At 32.9% G+C, this 22385-nt stretch overlaps 4 protein-coding genes across 6 annotated transcripts; all 4 read right to left on the bottom strand.

The window, feature by feature from the left end:
• Positions 1–1610: 1610 nt before the first annotated feature.
• LOC123915645 (nucleoside diphosphate kinase III, chloroplastic/mitochondrial-like) lies at positions 1611–5327 on the bottom strand. Its single transcript, XM_045966837.1, has 7 exons — positions 5158–5327; positions 4764–4904; positions 3476–3513; positions 3299–3349; positions 2864–3031; positions 2651–2763; positions 1611–2068 (listed from the first exon to the last, which is right to left on the bottom strand). Exons 1-7 carry the CDS (start codon positions 5225–5227, stop codon positions 1945–1947), a joined length of 705 nt encoding a protein of 234 aa, XP_045822793.1. The 5' UTR covers positions 5228–5327; the 3' UTR covers positions 1611–1944.
• Positions 5328–6520: 1193 nt separating this feature from the next.
• Positions 6521–9732, bottom strand: LOC123915644. Of its 3 annotated transcripts, none has more exons than XM_045966833.1 (8): positions 9576–9732; positions 8441–8649; positions 8229–8337; positions 8057–8139; positions 7735–7798; positions 7509–7626; positions 6809–6963; positions 6521–6693 (listed from the first exon to the last, which is right to left on the bottom strand). In XM_045966833.1, the coding sequence occupies exons 2-8, from the start codon at positions 8566–8568 to the stop codon at positions 6601–6603; spliced, it is 750 nt and encodes a 249-aa protein (XP_045822789.1). In that variant the 5' UTR covers positions 8569–8649; positions 9576–9732; the 3' UTR covers positions 6521–6600. The 3 variants fall into 3 exon arrangements, with proteins under 3 accessions (XP_045822789.1, XP_045822790.1, XP_045822791.1); XM_045966834.1 differs by lacking the exon at positions 9576–9732 and adding an exon at positions 9341–9421; XM_045966835.1 differs by lacking the exon at positions 9576–9732 and having other exon boundaries at positions 8229–8347; positions 8441–8580.
• Positions 9733–11289: 1557 nt separating this feature from the next.
• On the bottom strand, positions 11290–13443 carry LOC123915643. Its single transcript, XM_045966832.1, has 3 exons — positions 13243–13443; positions 12726–12877; positions 11290–11535 (listed from the first exon to the last, which is right to left on the bottom strand). Exons 1-3 carry the CDS (start codon positions 13316–13318, stop codon positions 11518–11520), a joined length of 246 nt encoding a protein of 81 aa, XP_045822788.1. The 5' UTR covers positions 13319–13443; the 3' UTR covers positions 11290–11517.
• Positions 13444–15035: 1592 nt separating this feature from the next.
• On the bottom strand, positions 15036–21069 carry LOC123915641 (COP1-interactive protein 1-like). The gene is made up of 4 exons (XM_045966831.1): positions 21051–21069; positions 17092–17175; positions 16560–16610; positions 15036–16461 (listed from the first exon to the last, which is right to left on the bottom strand). The coding sequence occupies exons 3-4, from the start codon at positions 16588–16590 to the stop codon at positions 15215–15217; spliced, it is 1278 nt and encodes a 425-aa protein (XP_045822787.1). The 5' UTR covers positions 16591–16610; positions 17092–17175; positions 21051–21069; the 3' UTR covers positions 15036–15214.
• Positions 21070–22385: the final 1316 nt, after the last annotated feature.

Below are 22385 nucleotides of genomic sequence, written 5' to 3'. Positions count from 1 at the left end.
TGAGAACACTTTTACAATCATACAAGGTTAAAAAAAAAATATGAATTGAAGTTGTGCATGGATTACCACCATTAGTAAAAAATGGTGACCCAACAATTGCACACCACCACCAGCACAGGCATAACCATTAGTAAAAAGAGTTTCTCGGTTTTGGGATGAAGAAGAAAATAAATCGGTGGGTTTTAGGTTTTTGAAAAGAAGAATTTATGGGTTTGAGATGATTTCGGGGTTGGATTTCAAGGTTTAGGATGAATTTGAGATGATTTTTTTAGAGATTATTGTTCGACGAAGTCAAAAAATTTACTGGTGTCTCTTTCTTCATAGAAATTCCCACACGTCTAAAAATATCAAAAAACACATCTCTGACTTGGTCATGCCTGTATTTGAAGCCTGAAAGCTCATTCAATATACTCCCCAAAAGTGTCGAGGCATGCTTTACGATAAATAAGACAAACCTCATCCTAAGAATGGTAGGATACTCAACCGGAGACATGTGTTAGCCTAACCCATCAATGAGATAGCGAAGAGAAAAATAAAATAAATTGACTCATAAAATTGCAAACATATAATCAAATTTGTTTGTCGATCTCAATCTCTTTTTAATGTATCTTTTGCATTATTCATTATGTTTCAAGACGAGTGCTATGCACAAGTCACTTAAGTTTTTTTTTACCAACACAAGTCACTTAAGTTGTGCACAACACACCATTTTTACACCTTAGACATATGAGGTCTCACTAGATATACTGTGAAATGTGAACCCACTTTACCAGATATTTCTCTTCATAAATTGCCAAAAAAAATGCATCTCTATGAATCATGGGAGAACCAATAAATCAGGTGAAAATATTTTGGAGAGTTAGTGAAGCTTTGCGGTGGTTCTGTTGCGAAGGTAAGGAAATATATGTCCAACACAAACAACTTCAGCGCCGATCTGGACCAATAAGCAGTCACAGTGCAGTGACGTCAGTGGCGGTCAGAGCAGTCACCTCCGATAAGAACAAACATCCATAAAAAATAGTAGTGTAGTTGTTCGAATCTCTGTCATGAAAGTATGATCTAATACTTTCCTTCATAAAAAATAATACTGAATTATTAATAATGTTCATAATTGGGATAGACCGAGGTATGATCAGACGGTCTAATTGTTCACAAGAAGATTGGGGACAGACCATTCATAATGCTCAAATTTTGAAGGTGTTTGAAGGATATATCCCTTTGTTAAACAACAATGGAGATCATTTACAGTGTTGTTGATTTTGCAATTTTTCGTTTTAATCTTTTACCGAATTCTTGTACTAATATTTTGTATGTCTTTGGTTGTCTTAGCACATCTTGTGCATAGATAATTTTTTAATGCATTTGTAGCTTTTACAAAAATATAAATGGTGGTCATTTTCTGTTGAGGGGTGGGGGTGATATGAGACATAAAATGATTAAAGTGAACATGAAGTCATGAAGGAATAACATAGGCAACATTGTAAGAACCTGGGGTCGATAATTAAAGATATCAAGGAAAGTTCAATAGTTTGAACTTTGAATATCAAAGGGGACGATCGAGTTTGAATGAGGCGGACATTCGTGAAATGAGAGGGTTCGACCTATGAGAGTTAGCATTATCCCTTCACTAGGATAACCAAATGATCATCATCCCTTCACTTAAAAAAAGTTATCATCATTCCTTTTTCAAAAAAATATTGCTGACCTGTTTTGACTTATTGGTAACATCAAACAAATACATTGTCACAAATTGTCTTCACCAGACTGAAGAAGGAAGATAATGAAATAATACAAATCCTATGATAAAAACTATATGCTACTGCTAACATTATGATACTCAACCTCTCTTATTGGTGGCTTGTAGAGTTCAGTGTTGCCGTAACTGACAAATACTTTATTCCAAAAACTCAATCATCTAGAAGGGAGTACAAAAACACAATCAGCTTAGTTGTCACCATAAATCCATTTCTCTGAATTGCTTGTGAAACTAACCAATTCTTCTGGCTTAAACCACAACTTAATCTCATCCTTAGCCGTCTCTGGACCATCGCTCCCATGGATGATATTTCTGCAATAATAACATTGTGATGATCAAATAAAGAGAGATAAAGAAGTAGCACGTTTCTTTGCGAAATAATCTTTTAAAAATCAGATTTGAAAACAAAAACCGGTGACTGAACATGGTAACAAACAAAAAAATTTAAAAAGTAAAAAATAAATAAAATCAGGTGGAACCAACAGCTGTACAACTTGTTTCAACTTGTTCAACCCGGTTCAAATCCAATTCAACTAGACTGCATTACAATCAGGATCAAACCAACTGATGAACTGACATGCTCTCAGTTTGGTTGGATTTTTAAAACATTGCTACTATGTTTGGTATATTTGCTTGTTTGGATTACCTATTACTACTTTATAATATCAACTACAGTATTAACTATTAACTATATTTCTTCAATAAAATCATTGTTTATTTGCATTTCAACAAACTTTATACCAAGCTGTCTATTTAACTACACTCCACTATTACAAAATTAATTTCAACCACCCAAGGAATATTAATAGTAAAGAGCATTTTAGACTTTTAGTCAAAGGAGGAACATTTCATCATGACAGATAATTAATCAAAATAATAGAGAGGAAGTATTACCTTCCAACAACAACAGCCAGATCACCCCTAATGGTTCCAGGCTCTGATTTCTGTGGATCTGTGGCTCCAATTAGTTTACGGCCGTAGGTAATAACTCCCTGTCCTTCCCACACCTATTACATCATTTTTTGGGGAAAAAACAACACAGATTAGAAACATAAACACCAACTTGTTTGGTTGATTCATAAGGCCATAGATTGAATCATTTCTAACCATTGCAATAACAGGGCCAGAGCTCAAGAAGTCACACAACCCATCAAAGAAGGGTCTTTCTTTCAGGTCGTGATAATGCTGTTTGGCAAATTCCTTTGTAGGATGAGTTACTTTAATTCCCACAAGCTTGTATCCTTTCCTCTCAAACCGAGATATAATCTCTGAAATCTGTAAAAGAAACTTCTCAGAATCTAAAATTTCTTTTTAGGCGAGCAGACAAAGTTGCATCGTACTATGTAGCATTGACACTTCAAACACTGACACATGTGATTACATTCAATCGCTTTCACTTTCTTAAATTATTATTGGTGTATGTGTTAGTGGCGTGTCTGGTGTCTGTGTGTCAATGCTCCATAGCATTGCATGTACCACACTTTTTCAGAAAAAGGTACACGAAGTGTAAGAAACACATAGTAGTAGTAGTTTTCACGTTACCAGCCCTCTCTGCACTCCATCAGGCTTAATGGCAATGAAAGTGCGCTCCAGCTGCATAGGAAAAAGTAAACACATGATTTCCACATGTTACTCATACTAAGAAACAAAGAAACAAAACAAGCAATGATAGAAATTAAAATAGATACGCAGATGCAGAAAAAGACATTTTATGCATACCTCAGCGGCTTGCACCTCCTGATCTTGGACCATGTAAGCTACATGACAAAGATTAAATAGAATTATTAGTTGAATATCCGGTTAAAGGCTGAACATACAGTGTCGTTTTTCTATTTTGTAAAACAAATTGACCCTTTTCAATTGCACGCATCTCACTTCAATTATATAATTATTAAAGGGAATGTCATTTAAATATAACTAAGAGGAAGTGTTCAATTTACTCAAAAAATAAGGATGATTAAGATTTATATAAAAATAACAATATAATAGAAGGGTGTATGCTATTTTAAAGCAAATTTTAGAAGAGATGAGCGCAATAACCCTTTTTATAATGTGCAACATCGAGAAGCTACTAACAAATTCAAAGCATGAAGTAATAAAGTAAACCGTTGAGACTATGTTCAAACTTTGCATACATTAATGCAAGTTGAAGAATTTATTCAAAAAGAAAATTAATACAAACTTGTAGGAGGATAGAAATCCATGATGAAAGTTGAAGAATATATTCAAAAAAGAAAATTACCAACAGGAACGGGTAAAAAGTTGAAAGAACGATATTGGATTTGATTAATTTAGAGGCCTGATTAAAGATTTAAAACGGGTTCATGTAATGATGTAGGGGGTATGAATTGGAAGTAATAAAGTCTATATGCTACATCCAAAACTTTAATTTTATTCCCCTGTGCTGGAGTAAAGTGCAGTTTATGTGGAAGAGGTCTCGGAAGCTACAATGCTACTATCAAGCAAGGTACAAGGCTCCTCTTCCATTTCTAAAAGACACACATCACTCGTGTTTTCTTGAAACCAGAATCGGCAAATTATTTTATTTTAAAAAAAGTTCACAGATTTGGATCGCAATCATAAACCCACACATTCAGTACATCAATGACCATTAAATCGCGATCAGACAGTGCAGAAAGCCATTTTTTAAAATCTTTTTTAACTCTAAAATACCAAGTTTGAAATCTGAAATGTCCGATCTTGATTCAATGGTCACCGATGTACTGATTGCCTGGATTTGTGACTGCATGTAATCCAAATCAGTATTCCACAAAATGGTACTTTCTCCAGCCACAAAATTCACTTTTTAGATTCATTAAATAACTTATGAATTTGGTCTATAATATAGGCCAAATACATCGGTCATTCAATGAATCTAAAAAACACATGATAAGATCTGATGTCATATCATAGCAAAATATAATTATGTACTATTAACAACAGTAAGCAAAAATGAAATTGTCACAAGAGATATAATATAATATAATTGATCCGAACCGAACCGAACCTGCAGCAGGAAGAGCAAGTGCTCCTGCAATCCATGAGGTAGATCCATTTCCAGAAGAACCGGTTCTCCCATAATTTGAAGCAAAAACCGGCACTTTTGTGATAGATGAAACAGCTGCAGCCGCCGCAACGGCACGTCCTTCTGCAAAAATTAAGATATCATTTCATCAACATATCAATCTCAGATTCAGATAAACAGAATCTAATTATATTTCAAAGCTCGAAAACAAAACAAAACAAAACAAATGAAAGTTCTCTGTCTAATCTAATCTGAATAATCAGAATAAAATCCAATAATGAATCAAAATCAAGATTCAAATTCATCAGTAAAATGAGAAGACATTATGAATAATCAAATATAAAACAGAGAGAATGAATGAGGAGTTAGAGCTTACGAGAGTGAAAAGAAGCGGAGAGAAGAGACCTGGCGGCTCTGGAAGCGGATTTGCAAAGGTGTGAGGCCATTGTTTATCGGTTACAGATTTGTTGAGAGAATCGCTCACACGCAGTTGAACAAAGGATCAGAAGATGTGTGTGAGTGAGTGAGCGATGTGTGATGTTAAGCTATGTTTGGTATTTATTGGTATTTCATTTTGCAATTCCCTCCTTTATTTTCTCTACATTTTCGATTTTTGCCATCTCATATTTAAATATTTGCAAACTCAGATATCACTCGGATATTTACATGAGTGGGACATTTAATTATTTTAATAAAAAAATGTGATCATCAACAATCTTAATCATATCATAATCATATTATTAAAACGTGTTCAAGTAAAAGCAAATGAAGATTGACTATAGGAAAAAGAGCTAGTGTTTCACAACATAATTTTTTACTAACTTTAATTCTTTCGTTATCTTTTACATCTACATGTGTCTTCATTTTTTTTTAAGTAATTTAGTGGCTAAATTTTTTTATCTTAAAGGTGAATAAGCGGAGTATCGGAATTCGAATCCCAACTCCTGCACGTATAATGTGATGTCTCAACCAACTGAGTTAAACTCACGGAAACACCCGTGTCTTTTTTTGTTAGCGTTAATATGGATAATATTGTAGGTTAATAAGAACTTAAATTTTACCTCCTAGAGCACATTAAAATATTTTCCCTATAAAAAAGAGAGTATATATTAACCTACTAATAATAGTATTAGTAGGTGAAATTGAAGAGATCTAATATTAGGCGAAAAGGTCTTTATGATTTATTTATGGAAACAAATATGTAGGCAATGATTCCACCACTAAAAGAAAAAGCAAGGGATCAAGCTCAAAGTCACTTTACACATAATTACAAGTAATGATCCTGTGAAGCTCTCGATATCAATGTTAACTGAATGAATTAACTGCTAATTAACATTTTTCAATTGTCTCCATAAGCAGATCTAAAAGAGGAAAGCACAAGCTTGAACGTGAAACACAAGCTACAAAGATGCTATATACATTGCTTGTTATGGTAGTTAAAAAAGAGTTATATTTTCTGGTCGTCAATTATTGTGGTCCCAAAATATCACACGTGTTTTAAAAACTTTTTAACACATTTTCACTTCAAGTTGAAGCAAGCAAGAGTTCAGTTTGTGTTTTTGAGTTTGTCCATATTTTGACTCCACATATTTGTATTTTTATACTTTTTGTTAGTTCTATTTCAATTTAAAATATTAATTCGTATATACATTACTTTTATGTAAGGATCGCTTGAACAAATTTGCAAAGCTCAAAACAAGCTTTGGAAAGATCCAAAATTGACAAGTAAAGCATTTGTCTTCATTCAATTCCTGAAAACATTTTGAGACATTAGTGTCATATTTACAATGTGGTTTAGATTCCAAGCCACTTAAACTCGTCAACTGTGTTGCATCTCAATCGAACCATTAGGAACTGGTTTATCAGATTCTAGTTTGCTGTAACTTTGTAAAGCTGTTAACCAAGAGTCCACCTGAAAATGTCATGGAAGACATATTATACTCAGAAGTTTTCAAAATTAAAATGACCATGTAAGTCACTTAAAATCTGTTCATATTGCAAGTTAAAATATCTTAACTTGGACACACCTGTATCATAGAACTGCTTGAGCACTCATAGCGATATCCATGACGAGTTAAAATATAAAAGGCATGTTGAATTTCATCATTTTCACGCTTAAAACACGGCAATCTCCCTACTTCAAGAATATCCGATAGAAGGGTTGAGTCCTGAGGACTTATATCTGCAATTTTTCCATTTTATCAGTAAACAAGTATTGATGCCTTGTAAACGGGCAACATTTGATTGAGCTAACATGTACAATTTTTTTTCAAAGATGTTAACAAAAAAAAACTTTGGTTTTGGCTAAATAACTTAAGCATTTGGAGAGTTAGTTCATAGCAAAGATATGAGGGCCTCTTTGACCAAGCTTTCAAGAGTATATTCCCAGCCGCTACTACTCTTCTAACTAGGTTTTGTTTGGCTTATCCCGCCTTTGGCATAAACATTAAAGTTAAAGACACTGATACAAAGAACTCTTGAGCCTAGTTCTGATAGCTTAAGCTTATGAGAATATTCGTTTTGAGTTAGACAATTTGGAGTTCAAATGAACATGTTAGACATCCTTAAAAATATGGTGAGTGGTGACTAAGTTTCAGTCAATAGAGAGAAAGAATGTTTCAATATTATGTTCAAAAAAATGCAAAAAAGAAACTGCACAAATATGGTGATTAAGAAACTTCCACTTCTCATTCACCCACATAGAAAAAACACAGCTAATTGCCTTACCTGTAGACAAGAAATATAAGAATATACATGCTCCATGAAGAACGACAAAGCGAGGAAGCCAATCATCTACTTCAGTATCGTCTATAGGTGGGGGTTCTCCCGGAAGTGCTGTCCATCTCTATAAATAAAGAACAAATGCACATCAATGCCAACTTGTTTCATAAAATAAAATACTTAAGCAGAAATCAATGAAAAACATATTAAATCGGGGCTGGAAAGGCAGTACAGTTCTAATTTGTAAATAGCCAGAGAGACGAGCTGATCGCAGAACTTCATCTATATGTTGCAACCTGTGTAAAAATACAAACAGTAAATTCCCCTTGTTTCTCAATATAGAAATTTCAACTTTAAAGAACACTAATACATAGTTGTCTAACACATGTCTATGCTCAAATATGATGCTAGCATCTAACTCCTAACTTTGCTTCTTTAATCACCGAATTCAGTACACAAGAGACTAGATAGATACAAACACAAAGAAGGATATTAACCAAAAGAAAACTGCTCATAACAAATCCCTATGAAGTTCAAAACTGTGGATCACTCACTGAGCTTTTAAGTGAGCTTCCTTTTCCTCTAAATCAGCAAGCTCCGATCGAAGTGACTCTAATTCTGCAGCTGTTAGCTCAACCTACAGAATATAAGTTTGTATGAGTACGATATAACAAAACCTTCGTCAATGACAAATGATCCGAAGCGCAAAAGTGACTAGAATCAAACCTTTTCCTGACCTCCAGTATCAGACCCCCATGAAAGTTTTCGCAGAGTAAACAAGTTCAACATGAAAGTTGTCCTAAATTTTCTTCGAGTCCACAGCTGGAGTGAGGGCCTAAACTAAGCTAAATTGAGTAACTTATTTCAAATAAACTTAGATTCTATGAATAACTTCTTGATTATTTCATTTTTCTATTCCTTTTTTAAGCAAACAATACCTTAAAGATTGATCAATTCTAGGTTCTTCAGTAGTAGATAATTCTCTGCTCTCAGAAGATTCTACTCTTGATGTTGGAATTTGAAAGTGGTCGGGGATGATTTTTAATTTTGCAGGACAATCATCCATGACATTGAGCTTCTTTGGAGAGGAAGGGAGGGCCTATACTTGATAATGTAACCAATGATAACTGTGGAGAATGGTTTTATCCTGAAACAGTAACAATACCGTCAAGTTAGAACAGAATCATTAGTCTCGGTTCCCATAATTGAGTCATCAGTTGCTAACCAGTTTTGCTTTAAACGATACCAGAACAATATTGTCAATTTAAATCTCACCATTATTTGGTTATATATTACTCCATGAAACCATCGAAGACTTACAGTGTGTTTGGATTTTTGTTTGCAAGGTTCGAACCCTGAGGAAATCTACCAAAAGAGATTGATCAACTCAAACGGTAGATTAGCTCAAAGCCTCAAAAATACATTTGAGACCTTCCAAATTGAAATCCAAACGCACTATAAAAAGACTCAGATGCTTTTTTTTCTCAAAATTCATTCAGATACTCATTCTGATACTCCATTTGATCAAAACCAATCCCCCCTCACTCATCATCTCAAACAATGGAACTAAATTAAAATAGGGATAACGAGGGAATGGTTTCAATTCCAACCTCCGACATAATACTAATTATTATGCTAACATTTGTCATTAAAAAAAAAAAAAACTGCTAAAGATAGAGATAACAGAAATATCTGAAGCTGTAAAAACAAAACAGAAACATCTGAAACTAAAAAACCTAAAACCTAAAACACAGAAATCCAACAAAAACAGGTGAGAATAACAATTAGTATTAATTATGAAACTAGATCAAATTCAACCCAATTTTTGTGTAATTTACCAACCAAGCAACCAACCAACCAACGTCAATCAAATCTCTAGAAGATAAAATCATATTAAAAGTTGATCTATGAAGAGGTAACTAATAATAAGAAGAAAAGTATTGATGAATTATTAAATTGAGCATGTATAGTACAAAAGACAGCTTGCAAAAGTGGCAACAAATAAGTGAAAATTGAATAATAATAATAATAATAATAATAATAATAACAGAGAGAATGAAGAAAGATACATACTGTGGGGGAGAAGGAGAAGAAGGTAAAGGTTATGTTTATGTATGCGCGGAAATAGAAAGTGGCTCCAAGCACAAGACGGTACGTACTATATCAGCGATTTGTTTTTATTTTTGCTGTTGCGGTTATCGTACAAAGACTATTTTACCCTTCAATCACCGCCTACTATCATAAGGCCGCAACCTACATTCATGCGTTGACTTACTCCAATAGTTTCTTGTTGTCGTTTTTAACCCAAAACAAACAAAAAACAAAAAAAAAAAGAAACAGAACAAAGTACAATGTCAAATACAAACAAAAATTGTCACTGCTTTAAAACCAACTAGACAATATAAAAAATTTATTATTATTTTTATAAATAATAACTCTTTTTATGATGAAAATGTAGGGTTAAGGGGATAAACGCCTCAATCCAAAGATAAAGAAGACTTATGAATCTTTATAATATTTACTTCACTCCAAGTCACTTGCAAAGTTATTTAATATTTATTTTTATTTTTCGAAAGGGATAATATATATTATTTAAAAAGAAATAATATAAAGTTCGATATGTTGGTAGTATATACAAATGTTGATGTTAAGTAAAAAAAAAAATTACAAAAGTAGATATATTATATTTTAAAAACTTTTTGAAAAAATTGTTGTCTTTAACATTTCAATTTCTAAGAAAATAGGGTTCTGATAAATTGGAATTCAATTGAAAGATTACTAAAATATGACCAAAACTTTTATAGTTGAAATTTAAACTTAGATTCCTAAACTATTCATTTTTAATTGAAGTTTATTAATCAATTGAGTTTACTCAATTAAGCTCAAAGGAGAATGTATTCACCAGGGTTATTCATAAGGATAAGGCTGGAGATACTACTCAAAACCAAGAGCCTGAAACTGGGCAAGACAAGGTTTCAGTTTGCTTCGATTGGTCAGGCGATTCAAAGGATGTGCCTGAGACGCAAGTGGTACAATCCGCAAGCAAATATCCTACCGTTATACTCGAAACAATACAAAATATTGTGGTATTGCCGGATGAGGATTTTGATGAGGTGGTCCAGCATGTTTCATTGTCGTGATGAGGAAATTACGTATTTATAGAAAGAAAGATTGTCTCAATATCAAGGCAAGCAAGTAAATCAAGTTTAGCGCAGCTCAATCCCGAGTTCCCAAAAATACCATGTCTTTCTTGGTTGGTAAACCCAACCGGCGATACCAAAATTCCCCCTTAATATTCGTCTAGAGATTCGACTAGCTTAACCAGTTGAGCTACCCATCCCACCCCACCAAAATTCTCCCTTAATTTTATCGAATTATTTTTACTAAAATATTTTTATCAAATTTAAAAAGGTCCTGTCACTAAATTCGTCTTAGGCCTCCTATTGGGTTGGACCGCTCGTGAAGACCTTTAATGGAAAGAAATAAAAAAAAGGTTATCTCTCATATGAATAGGAACTTTGAGAGGGAGGGGAAGGAAAATGAAGGGTTAAAAATAAAAACCACTCCATTCTACATTGTTTGCCTCCAATATTAACTAAGAATTTGAAAGAGAAAAAAAAAATGACCTAAAATTTGTAAGCTGCACCAACTAAAATTTGTTTGCCTTGTTTGAGATAGATACCTTGATCTAAATTAATACCTCTTTGGTTGGGGATAGGTCAGTACTCAGTACATAGCTGTTTTGTATAGTTAGGACTAAGTAGAGAATAGAGATGTTACAAGAGACTAAACTAAAGCACCTTCTGTCTTAGGTAAATTGGTTAGTCAGAAAAATAATAACATAGTATAGTTTTCAATTTCAATCCTGATTGGATTGCATTGCATTATTGACACATTGAATCGATAAAAAATTTAAACATAACACTCATACAACAAAAAGAAACTGTCGTCTCTAGACTTTGATGAATCAGAGCAACAAAAACGTTCATGCAGTTTTTGTTTTCAGAACAAGAGATTAGAAGCAGCCACCCAACTGTCAAAAGTCCAGAAGTTTCAATTAGTAATAGAAATAAAAATAAAGACAGCCAAGATCAGTTTTTGTGATGCAATATGAATTAATTGCATGCCTCCGTTATCACAAACATGGTTATCAAATCGAAATTCAATCATCAATCAGAGGACATTTTTTTGAACCGTGAGTTGAATCTTATTATCAATAGTAACATATAATGACAATAACAATATGCCATTTTTCAGCAAAGAAACAAGTGAGATAACAAAATTATAAGCTGATATACCATATTTGAACCTAAAAATAATCAATATCCAATTCAGGTCATATATCAAATGACAACAGAAAATTGGTTGGTCATACACAGTGGACAAAACAAAAGCAGTTGTCTAGACTAAGTTTAGGTAGTTACTCATTCAAATAAATCGGGATTCAAGATGGAATTCGTTAGGAGTCTCACATCGAGTATTTCAAAGTGCTCAATGTGGTATTTAAGTCATGAGGCTCTCCCTCCTATTGGACTAGTCTTTTGGGTTGGGCTCTCCTCATGTGCTTAAATCCTAACAAGTGGTGCTTTCATTGAGAGTCGGGCCACGGAAAGGGCTACCTATAGGCTGGATTAAGGTGCTCTACCGGCAATGTTAGGAGTCCCACATCGAGTATTTCAAAGTGCTCAATGTGGTATTTAAGTCATGATGCTCTCCCACCTATTGGACTAGTCTTTTGGGTTGGGCTCTCCTCATGTGCTTAAATCCTAACAGAATTCATGTCCAAATAGATACACACCGGAGATTTGTATTGATTGGGTTCAATTTAGTATTGAATTGAGATACGACTCACATGTGTCGTAAGATACTACTAGCTCCAATCACAAAATCCAGCAGTGATCAAATTAAATGAGTAACAAGCCAAAGTAAAGACAGGAGATTTTTATTTTTACAAAAAGAAGTAGCCAAGAGAAAAGAAACATGAAACCCAAGAAAATGCATGTATACACCAGGAGAAAAGTATTGTTCTTTCTCCATTCGAATATTCATTTATGGATTGCATCGTAGAAGCCTAACTAGTAGCTGATTTGAATAGTAACTCATGCAATTGGCATGATAAGTATGATCCTTACCTTTTGTCGGTCCATAAATTTGAGCATAATTAACAAGTGTAATCATGAAATGTGAAAGACCTAAAAGTGAGAAGGATGATGTTTTACATACCAAAACTGCCTCAATCTCCTCGTTGGTGACCGGAGTTCTTTTTGGCTGAAGAGAGGCCTTTCCTCCTAATGTTGTTGAAGCATTCGAACCTGAAAAGAATGATAAACCTCCATCGTTTTTGGAAGACACAGCATGAGTCTCAGAAGCAGAAACTGCAATGAAAATTTAAGATTTGGAAATTTAGGAAACAGTATCTCAAAGAATCAACTATATCAATCATCACAAATAACAATGACAGATACAAAACATCTATTGAAATTGACAACACTACACTAGATACTTCTTAATAATGAATCACAACATGATGAAACAAAAAGCCTAGCTAGATTGAACAAAATCGAAAGAAAAAAAAAATGACAGATTAATCCTTCCTAACACCGCAAAGCTTGTTTAGAATTGAATCAGCATATAGCAACATAACATGGAAAATATCGCTGTAATACGGTGAAACAATTGATTTTGACGGAAAATAAAAGGGAAATTGATGAGAGAGAGAGAGAGAGAGAGAGAGAGGAACCAGATGGTTTTTGGTGTCTGTTGGGGAACTTGATGCGAGGGATTCTCTTCAAAGCATGATGAGCTCCACCACCCATTGTTGAAACGAAAACGAAAAAAAAAAAAAAAAAACCTCCGATTTCAGAAATCAACACCTCTCTGGTCCGTCGTTTATTCACGCTACCCTTGGAATAGTCAATCACCTTCCATCATTACACTCGTTTATTTATTTTTTTAATAAAATATCTAATAATGTATATTTAAATGCCTTATAAATTATTTTTTATTATATTTTTCCACATGCATATTTTTCTTGTAATAGTTCTCAAATAAGTACATTCTCTCTCATCTCATCTTAATATATTTTTGTGGGATCTACTTATAAAGTTGTAGAATTATTGATAGATATAGAATTATTGAACTTTTTAAGATATGCTTGAGTTGGGGTGATTGAGTGCTGGTTAAGTACTATTATTAAAAAATTATAAATTAATGATATGTACACATGTGACTCAGTTAAGTACTCAAAATTAGAATGTTCCATTATGAATTTTCTATAGACACATGTTAAAGGTGCATTACATAAGCTAAGATTTCATTTAATTTATTTTAAAAGAGACAATAGTCAACTTTAATAATTAAAGCTATCGTCCTAGTGTCCGTTTGGATTAGCTTATTTTTAATCTTACGCAAATAGCTTATATAACATAAATTAAGTTTTAAACTATTTTATAAGTTCACACTAGTGAAAATTTAAAATTGTATGTAATTTATAGTTTAATCTTTCTTTCCAGCTTAAAAAAAAAGTTACTAATTTTTTTGTTTTACCTTAACATGAAGGATGTCCACTTTCTGTAAAACAGTTACAATATTCTATCATCTATGAGTTTTTTAAGTTTCGTGTTTGTAAGAGTCAAGTTTCTTTAAAATTTTATAGGTAACAATTAGACCTTTAAGTTTTAGAAAATGTTAAACAGTGCCTTCGAAACACTAGTTAAGCATACTAATATGAAAGTTTTGCCTCAAAACTTGTGTATTTAACACATTAAAAACATAAAAAGTCATCTTTTGGAGTTGAGATCCTCTCAATTTCCAATTATTTTCATTTCTTCAATTACCAAAGTTTTAAATATTTTGGAGTACATAAAAGTAATTTTACTTCATTTAATGTCACCCTTTTGTATTTATATTTCCAAAACTATATAGTAAAAAAAAAAATGAAAATAATTGGAAATGGAGAGGATCCAAATACATATGGTGAAAAGAATTAAAAACATTCAAGGAAATCTATTTCATGAATTTGGATCCCCCGGGCATCGTCCAAACAATTCTTTTTTATCTTAATAATCCAATTAGTTATAACAACCTAAATCACTAAGTATTGCCAATAAAAAGAAATGGAGTGGACAACATTACAACTTATATTAGACACATGGAAGTTGGATATCTTGATATGGAAGATATCTTGATAAATCTATGTAGATGAGTTGGTAAAGATGACACATCTAATAACTGGATTTTAATCTACATGACCTTTCAAAACAACGAAAGCTTAATAGGAAAAAGACATTCTTAGTTGTAGTAGTAGTTGTTGTAAGATTATTAATTGTTATTGTTATTACTTATTACCACATTGCACAGTAAGGAACTTCTAACGGCTATTGATGTGTGACTGAGTGCAGCAGTTAGGCAGGATATGCTACTGCATCAACATCAAAGATGGCAAGAACAGGGAAATTTGTTGATGGGACTTGTTAGTCCAAATTTCTATATTGAACAAAACAAAAAGGCCTCACTACGATTATTCAACTCAAATTCAAGAGAAGAAAAGAACTTGTAACTCAGCTCATGATACCGGAAAATCCAAATTATACACACACATTCATGTTTGTACGACAAAAGAATCAATTCACAGGAAAATAAGCCAATAATATGTCAAATCATGACTATACCTAACTGACAAAGCTGCATTACAAAGAAAAGAGCTAACACAATCAACAGTTGCTGCCAGACTTTGATGGGATTTCCGTGAGATCAACAATCTTCAAGCTGAGCTTCCTAATGGCCTCCATGTTTTTGCATTCGATCTCTAACTTCTCAACCTTCTCGTTTAGAGTTAATTTGTGTTCCTCTTTACCCCGCAGCTCCTCCAACAAAAGCTTATTATCATTCTGTAACTTCTCCTTTTCACTATTCACCTCACTGACATGTTCTTTTACATCCTGAAGCTCACGAGAGATGTTTGCAATGGATTTCTCAAGGTCAAAATTATTGCAGTCATCAGAAAACTTCTTGCTCACAGTATCTATCCCAATTTTCACACTGTCGACACACACTTCAGTAGCATTCCTATCTTCAAGTTCTCTCTGAACTTGCTGAAGCTTTTCTTCCGCCTTTCTAAAGACCTCTTCCTTTTCACTTAGCAATTGTTCAGTGTCCCGGAGCTTTTGGTTTGACAGGCGAAGATTTTCCTCATGATTCCTGACATTCTCAAGCAAAGTTCTGGTCTCATCCCTTTTCTCTCCCAGGTCTCTTTTCAGGTCTTCAACTTGATGTTCCAAATCAGTTACAATCTGATCTTTTGATGCAATGCTTTCACGAAGCTCTTCTTCCTTTTCTTCAATCTTTCTGTTTGCAACTTCAAGGTTGACCTTGCATTCATTAAACTTACTGTCAACTTGTTTATATTCTTCATTCAACTTCTGATGTGCATCTTCCTGTTCTTTCAATGTTCTCTGAAGATCCACTATTTCGCTGGCTAATTCATTATTTTCATCCTCAAAAAATTTGAGGGTTTGTGCATGTTCTTTTATGAGTTTCTGACGTTCTTCTCCGAGTTTTTCACAGTTGAGCTCCAATTCTTCTTTTGTTGTCTTCAAGGAAAGCAAGTCCTTTTCCAGATTTTCAACTTTGGCTTTGTCTCCTGAAGCATCTTTCTCTGCCGTATTAAGCTTACGTTGGAGTGCAGAGCATTTTTTTGTTCTCGCTGTTAATTCTTTCTTCAACTTACCTAATTCTTCTTCTTGCACCAAATTCTTCTGTGCCAGTTGACTGATCTCATTCTCCAGTTTCTTCACAAATTCAGCAAATTTTAACCAATTCTTCTGTGCCAGTTTCTCTTCACAAATTTTAACCAATTCAGCAAGCGGTTCCCTCTTCAAAATTTCTTCCGGTGTGCCATCCATATCAAGTTCGCCATCTTTGATAAGTTTCAATATCGCTTTTACTTTGTCTTCCATTTCTGTAAGAAAAGTAGAAAAAGTCCAAATCATCTGTTTGAAAACCATAAATCATAGCATATCTTGCTTGCATCACAATCTTTCATCATAAAGATTATACCTGTTTCAGGAACAATGTCAATTTCCGCCATCTTCTCCAATTTCTTAGCTACTACAAAGTCAAAGATAATTTGTTCACAATGTATCTTCCAAAAATAAGTGAAGAGCTGAAAATTTTAAACACAATTACTACTAATTTCTACATGTTTACTGTAATTTTGAAGAATTTAGTTTATTCCTAATCTGTTTTCAAGAAATTTCTTAATATGCCTCTTTAACTTAATATCAGAAATTTTGCTACTTTTGCACAATTAATTTTTCAAGAATAGGTGAAGAGCTGAAAATTTGAAACACAATTATTACTAATTTCTACATGTTTACTGTAATTTTGAAGAAACTTGGTTTTTCCTAATCTGTTTTCAAGAAATTTCTTAATATGACTCTTTAACTTAATAACACAAATTTTGCTACTTTTGAACAGTTAATTTTTCAAGAATCGTCAAAGATCTTCATCTTTTACAAGATTAATTGCACAATAAATTAACTTCAAATAAAAACCATGAACAAATATAGAGAATTAAATTGAAGCTTACGTGGGTAATTTGAGTTTGAAAGCAGATTAAGATGATCTGATCGAATCCAAAATGTGACACCAAATAGCTTCTTCAAGGCTTCAACTATAATAAGAGTATACAAAATTGAATTCAATATGCAACGAAACGCAAAGAAGAAGGAAATGAAAATCCGGAATTCACTGTTACCTGTGAGAGTTGAAAAGAAGATGATGAAAATTGAAGCAGAGGAACAAAACTTCAATTATGAGAGAGGATCAAGAAGATGATGATGAAGATTGAAGAAGAGGATCAAGAACTGAATTTAACTTGAAATGAAATGCCAGAAGAAGGAAACTGAAATATATAATGTGAAAAAAGGGGAATTAACGGTTCCGCCAAAATCATGGCGAAGTTTGTTTTAACTTTTTTTTTTCTAAAAAAAAATTATAGTTATTACTTATTATTTATTAAAAAAAATCTTAATAATTTTTTTTAAAAAAAATAACTTCAAAAATAAGCTCATTAAAAAACATTACTAGTGTCAAACGCCATGACCGGCGTTCGAACCCCGGTCCTCCACTTTGTGTGTGCGAATTTTCAATGGCTTGTCATTTCGTCTATCTACATAAAAGAAAAACATTTTAGAGTCCGTCTTTATAGATTAAAAAAAATTGATTAATCCAAATTTATAAAAGTTATTTATGTTGGGCGTGAGGAAAGGTCTTATCACTTATATGTTGTTCAACCGCAAAGTTGAGACTTTCCATGTATGTTTGGCATCGTGGGACTGGGAGAGTAGTCCTAGGTATTTTGGCCAAACTCTAAATTAATTACTAGGTGTTGGGGAGAAACATAACAACATATTCCTTCCTAGTCGATGCTCCTCCTGGCGCTTTGCAATACCATCTTGGTTTATGAGGCCTTGAACAATTACACAAGTGATTTGAACACCATACTTTTACCTAAAACCTTAAAACATTAAATTTATGGGTCCTCTCACTTATAAAGTCTTCATCATCTACATTTTCATTCAATATGAAACTCAACTCTCACATACCAACGGATTATGACCAAAATTTTTTTTTAGTATGTATAATAACACAAATCTCAGATTTTAAATTCTTTGCATTGATGTCTAGAAAAATAATTTGGTAACGTGAGGATGTCAATTATAGGATCTAAACAATGAGCATACGATGGATAAATATTTAAGCTAAAATGGACAGATATATAATTACGCATTGATAAAAATGGAATGATCCCGTAAGGACATAATTCAAAATTCAAATTCAACGAGTGATATTTTCTATTGAATTTTTGGATTTTATAATTTTTACTTCAAAATCGATTCAAATCGAACTACATCAATATATGTAGATGCTAGTTGCTACCAACTTTGTATAAGTGTTTGATTCCAATATTCTACATGAATCCGATTGGTTTCTTCCTTCTTCTGACATCTCTAATGTTCAGTTACCCATTTGTGCTCATTGTTCAAAATCCCTCAACGACCTTCTGTAACAGGAATTAAGTAGTATAGTTTAATCACTAATAAGTTATAAGCAATGAATGAATGAATGAATTTATATATGTTATGTATCTATTCTATGATATCAGGTGTTGAGGTTCATATAGATTGCAGATTTAGAGCAAGCTCATCAAGAAAATAAGCTTCTCAGTGAATAAAACAATAGACAGAGAGGGAGATTATTAATCTATTGATGTGTGACTGAGTGCAGCAGTTAGGCAGGATATGCTACTGCATCAACATCAAAGATGGTGGGACTTGTTAGTCCAAATTTCTATATTGAACAAAATAAAAAGACCTCACTACAATTATTCAACTCAAATTCAAGAGAAGAAAAGAACTTGTAACTCAGCTCATGATGATACCGGAAAAATCAAATTATACACACACATTCATGTTTGTAAGACAAAAGAATCAATTCACAGGAAAATAAGCCAATAATATGTCAAATCATGACTATACCTAACTGACAAAGCTGCATTACAAAAAAAAAAGAGCTAACACAATCAACAGTTGCTGCCAGACTTTGATGGGATTTCCGTGAGATCAACAATCTTCAAGCTGAGCTCCCTAATGGCCTCCATGTTTTTGCGTTCGATCTCTAACTTCTCAACCTTCTCGTTTAGAGTTAATCCGTGTTCCTCTTTACCCCGCAGCTCCTCCAACAAAAGCTTATTATCATTCTGTAACTTCTCCTTTTCACTATTCACCTCACTGACATGTTCTTTTACATCCTGAAGCTCACGAGAGATGTTTGCAATGGATTTCTCAATGTCAAAATTATTGCAGTCATCAGAAAACTTCTTGCTCACAGTATCTATCCCAATTTTCACACTGTCGACACACACTTCAGTAGCATTCCTATCTTCAAGTTCTCTCTGAACTTGCTGAAGCTCTTCTTCCGCCTTTCTAAAGATCTCTTCCTTTTCACTTAGCAATTGTTCAGTTTCCCGGAGCTTTTGGTTTGACAGGCGAAGATTTTCCTCATGATTCCTGACATTCTCAAACAAAGTTCTGGTCTCATCCCTTTTCTCTCCCAGGTCTCTTTTCAGGTCTTCAACTTGATGTTCCAAATCAGTTACAATCTGATCTTTTGATGCAATGCTTTCACGAAGCTCTTCTTCCTTTTCTTCAATCTTTCTGATTGCAACTTCAAGGTTGGCCTTGCATTCATTAAACTTACTGTCAACTTGTTTATATTCTTCATTCAACTTCTGATATGCATCTTCCTGTTCTTTCAATGTTCTCTGAAGATCCATTATTTTGCTGGCTAATTCATTCTTTTCATTGTCACCAATAATTGCAAGGGTTTGTGCATGTTCTTTTTTGAGTTTTTCAACTTCGGTTGTGAAGCCATTTATTTTTCGTGAAGCATCTTTCTCTGCCGTATTAAGCTTACGTTGGAGTGCAGAGCAGTTTTTTGTTCTCGCTGTTAATTCTTTCTTCAACTTACCTAATTCGTCTTCTTGCTCCAAATTCTTCCCTGCCAGTTGACTGATCTCATTCTCCATTTTCAGTTTCTCTTCACAAATTTTAACCAAATCAAGTTCGCCATCTTTAATAAGTTTCAATATCGCTTTTACTTTGTCTTCAATTTCTGTAAGAAAAGTAGAAAAAATCCAAATCATCTGTTTGAAAACCATAAATCATAGCATATCTTACTTGCATCACAATCTTTCATCATAAAGATTATACCTGTTTTAGGATCAATGTCAATTTCCGCCATCTTCTCCAATTTCTTCACAATGTATCTCCCAAAAATAAGTGAAGAGCTGAAAATTTTAAACACAATTACTACTAATTTCTACATGTTTACTGTAATTTTGAAGAATTTAGTTTATTCCTAATCTGTTTTCAAGAAATTTCTTAATATGCCTCTTTAACTTAACATCAGAAATTTTGCTACTTTTGCACAATTAATTTTTCAAGAATAAGTGAAGAACTGAAAATTTGAAACACAATTATTACTAATTTCTACATGTTTACTGTAATTTTGAAGAATCTAGTTTTATACCTAATCTGTTTTAAAGAAATTTCTTAATATGTTTCTTTAACTTAACATCACAAATTTTGCTAATTTTAAACACAATTACTACTAATTTTGAAGAATCTAGTTTATTCCTAATCTGTTTTCTAAATTTCTTAATATGACTCTTTAACTTAATAACACAAATTTTGCTACTTTTGAACAGTTAATTTTTCATCAAGAATCGTCAAAGATCTTCATCTTTTACAAGATTAATTGCACAATAAATTAACTTCAAATAAAAACCATGAACAAATGTAGAGAATTAAATTGAAGCTTACGTGAGTGATTTGAATTTGAAAGCAGATTAAGATGATCTGAATGAATCCAAATAGCTTCTTCAAAGCTTCAACTGTGATAAATAAGAGTATAAAAAATTGAATTCAATTTGAAACGAAACAGAAAGAAGAAGGAATTGAAAAATCGGAATTGAGTGTTAGTTACCTGTGAGAGTTGAAAAGAAGATGATTGAAGATTGAAGAAGATGAACGAAACTTGAAGAAGATTGAATTCAACTTGAAAAGAAGATGATTGAAGATTGAAGAAGAGGATCAAGAACTGAATTCAACTTGAAAATGAAATGCCAGAAGAAGGAAACTGAAATATATATATAATGTGAAAAAAGGGGAATTAACGGTTCCCGCCAAAATCAAAGCAAAGTTTGTTTTAACTTCTTTTTTTTTTTTTCTAAAAAAAAAATTATAGTTATTACTTATTATTTATTAAAAAAATCTTAATAATTTTTTTTAAAAAAAAAAACTTCAAAAATGAGCTCATTAAAAAACATTACTAGTGTCAAATGCCATGACCGGAGTTCAAATCTCGGTCATCCACTTTGTGTGTGCGAGTTTTCAATGGCTTGTCATTTCGTCTATCTACAAAAAAGAAAAACATTTTAGAGTCTGTCTTTATAGATTAAAAAAATTTGATTAATCCAAATTTATAAAAGTTATTTATGTTGGGTGTGAGGAAAAGTCTTATCACTTATATGTTGTTCACCCGCAAAGTTGAGACTTTTCATATATGTTTGGCATCGTGAGAGAGTAGTCCTAGATATTTTGGTCAAACTCTAAATTACTAGGTGTTGGGGAGCAACATAACAACATATTCCTTCCTTTGCAATACCATCTTGGTTTATGAGGCCTTGAACAACTACACAAGTAATTTGAACACCATACTTTTACATAAACATTAAATTTGAATATGAAACTCAACTCTCACTTACCAATGTGCATACGATGGATAAATATTTAGGCTAAAATGGATAGATATATAATTATGCATTAATAAAAATGGAATGATCCCGTAAGGACATAATTCAAAATTCAAATCCAACGAGTGTTATTTTCTATTGATTTTTTGGATTTTATAACTTTTACTTCAAAATTGATTCAAATCAAACTACATCTATATATGTAGATGCTAGTTGCTACCAACTTTGTATAAGTGTTTGATTCCAATATTCTACATGGATCCGATTGGTTTCTTCCTTCTTCTGACATCTCTAATGTTCAGTTACCCATTTGTGCTCATTGTTCAAAATCCCTCAACGACCTTCTGCAACAGGAATTAAGTAGTATAGTTTAATCACTAATAAGTTATAAGCAATGAATGAATGAATGAATTTATATATGTTATGTATCTATTCTATGATATCAGGTGTTGAGGTTCATATAGATTGCAGATTTAGAGCAAGCTCATCAAGCAAATAAGCTTCTCAGTGAATAAAACAATAGACAAAGAGGGAGCATACATCTTAATCTTAATAATATACAAACT

Source organism: Trifolium pratense, linkage group LG3, assembly GCF_020283565.1.
Source record: "Trifolium pratense cultivar HEN17-A07 linkage group LG3, ARS_RC_1.1, whole genome shotgun sequence".
NCBI classification, from domain to species: domain Eukaryota; kingdom Viridiplantae; phylum Streptophyta; class Magnoliopsida; order Fabales; family Fabaceae; genus Trifolium; species Trifolium pratense.
The sequence above is the reverse complement of the archived record's forward strand: the minus strand, read 5'-3'. Positions and strand labels throughout refer to the sequence as shown.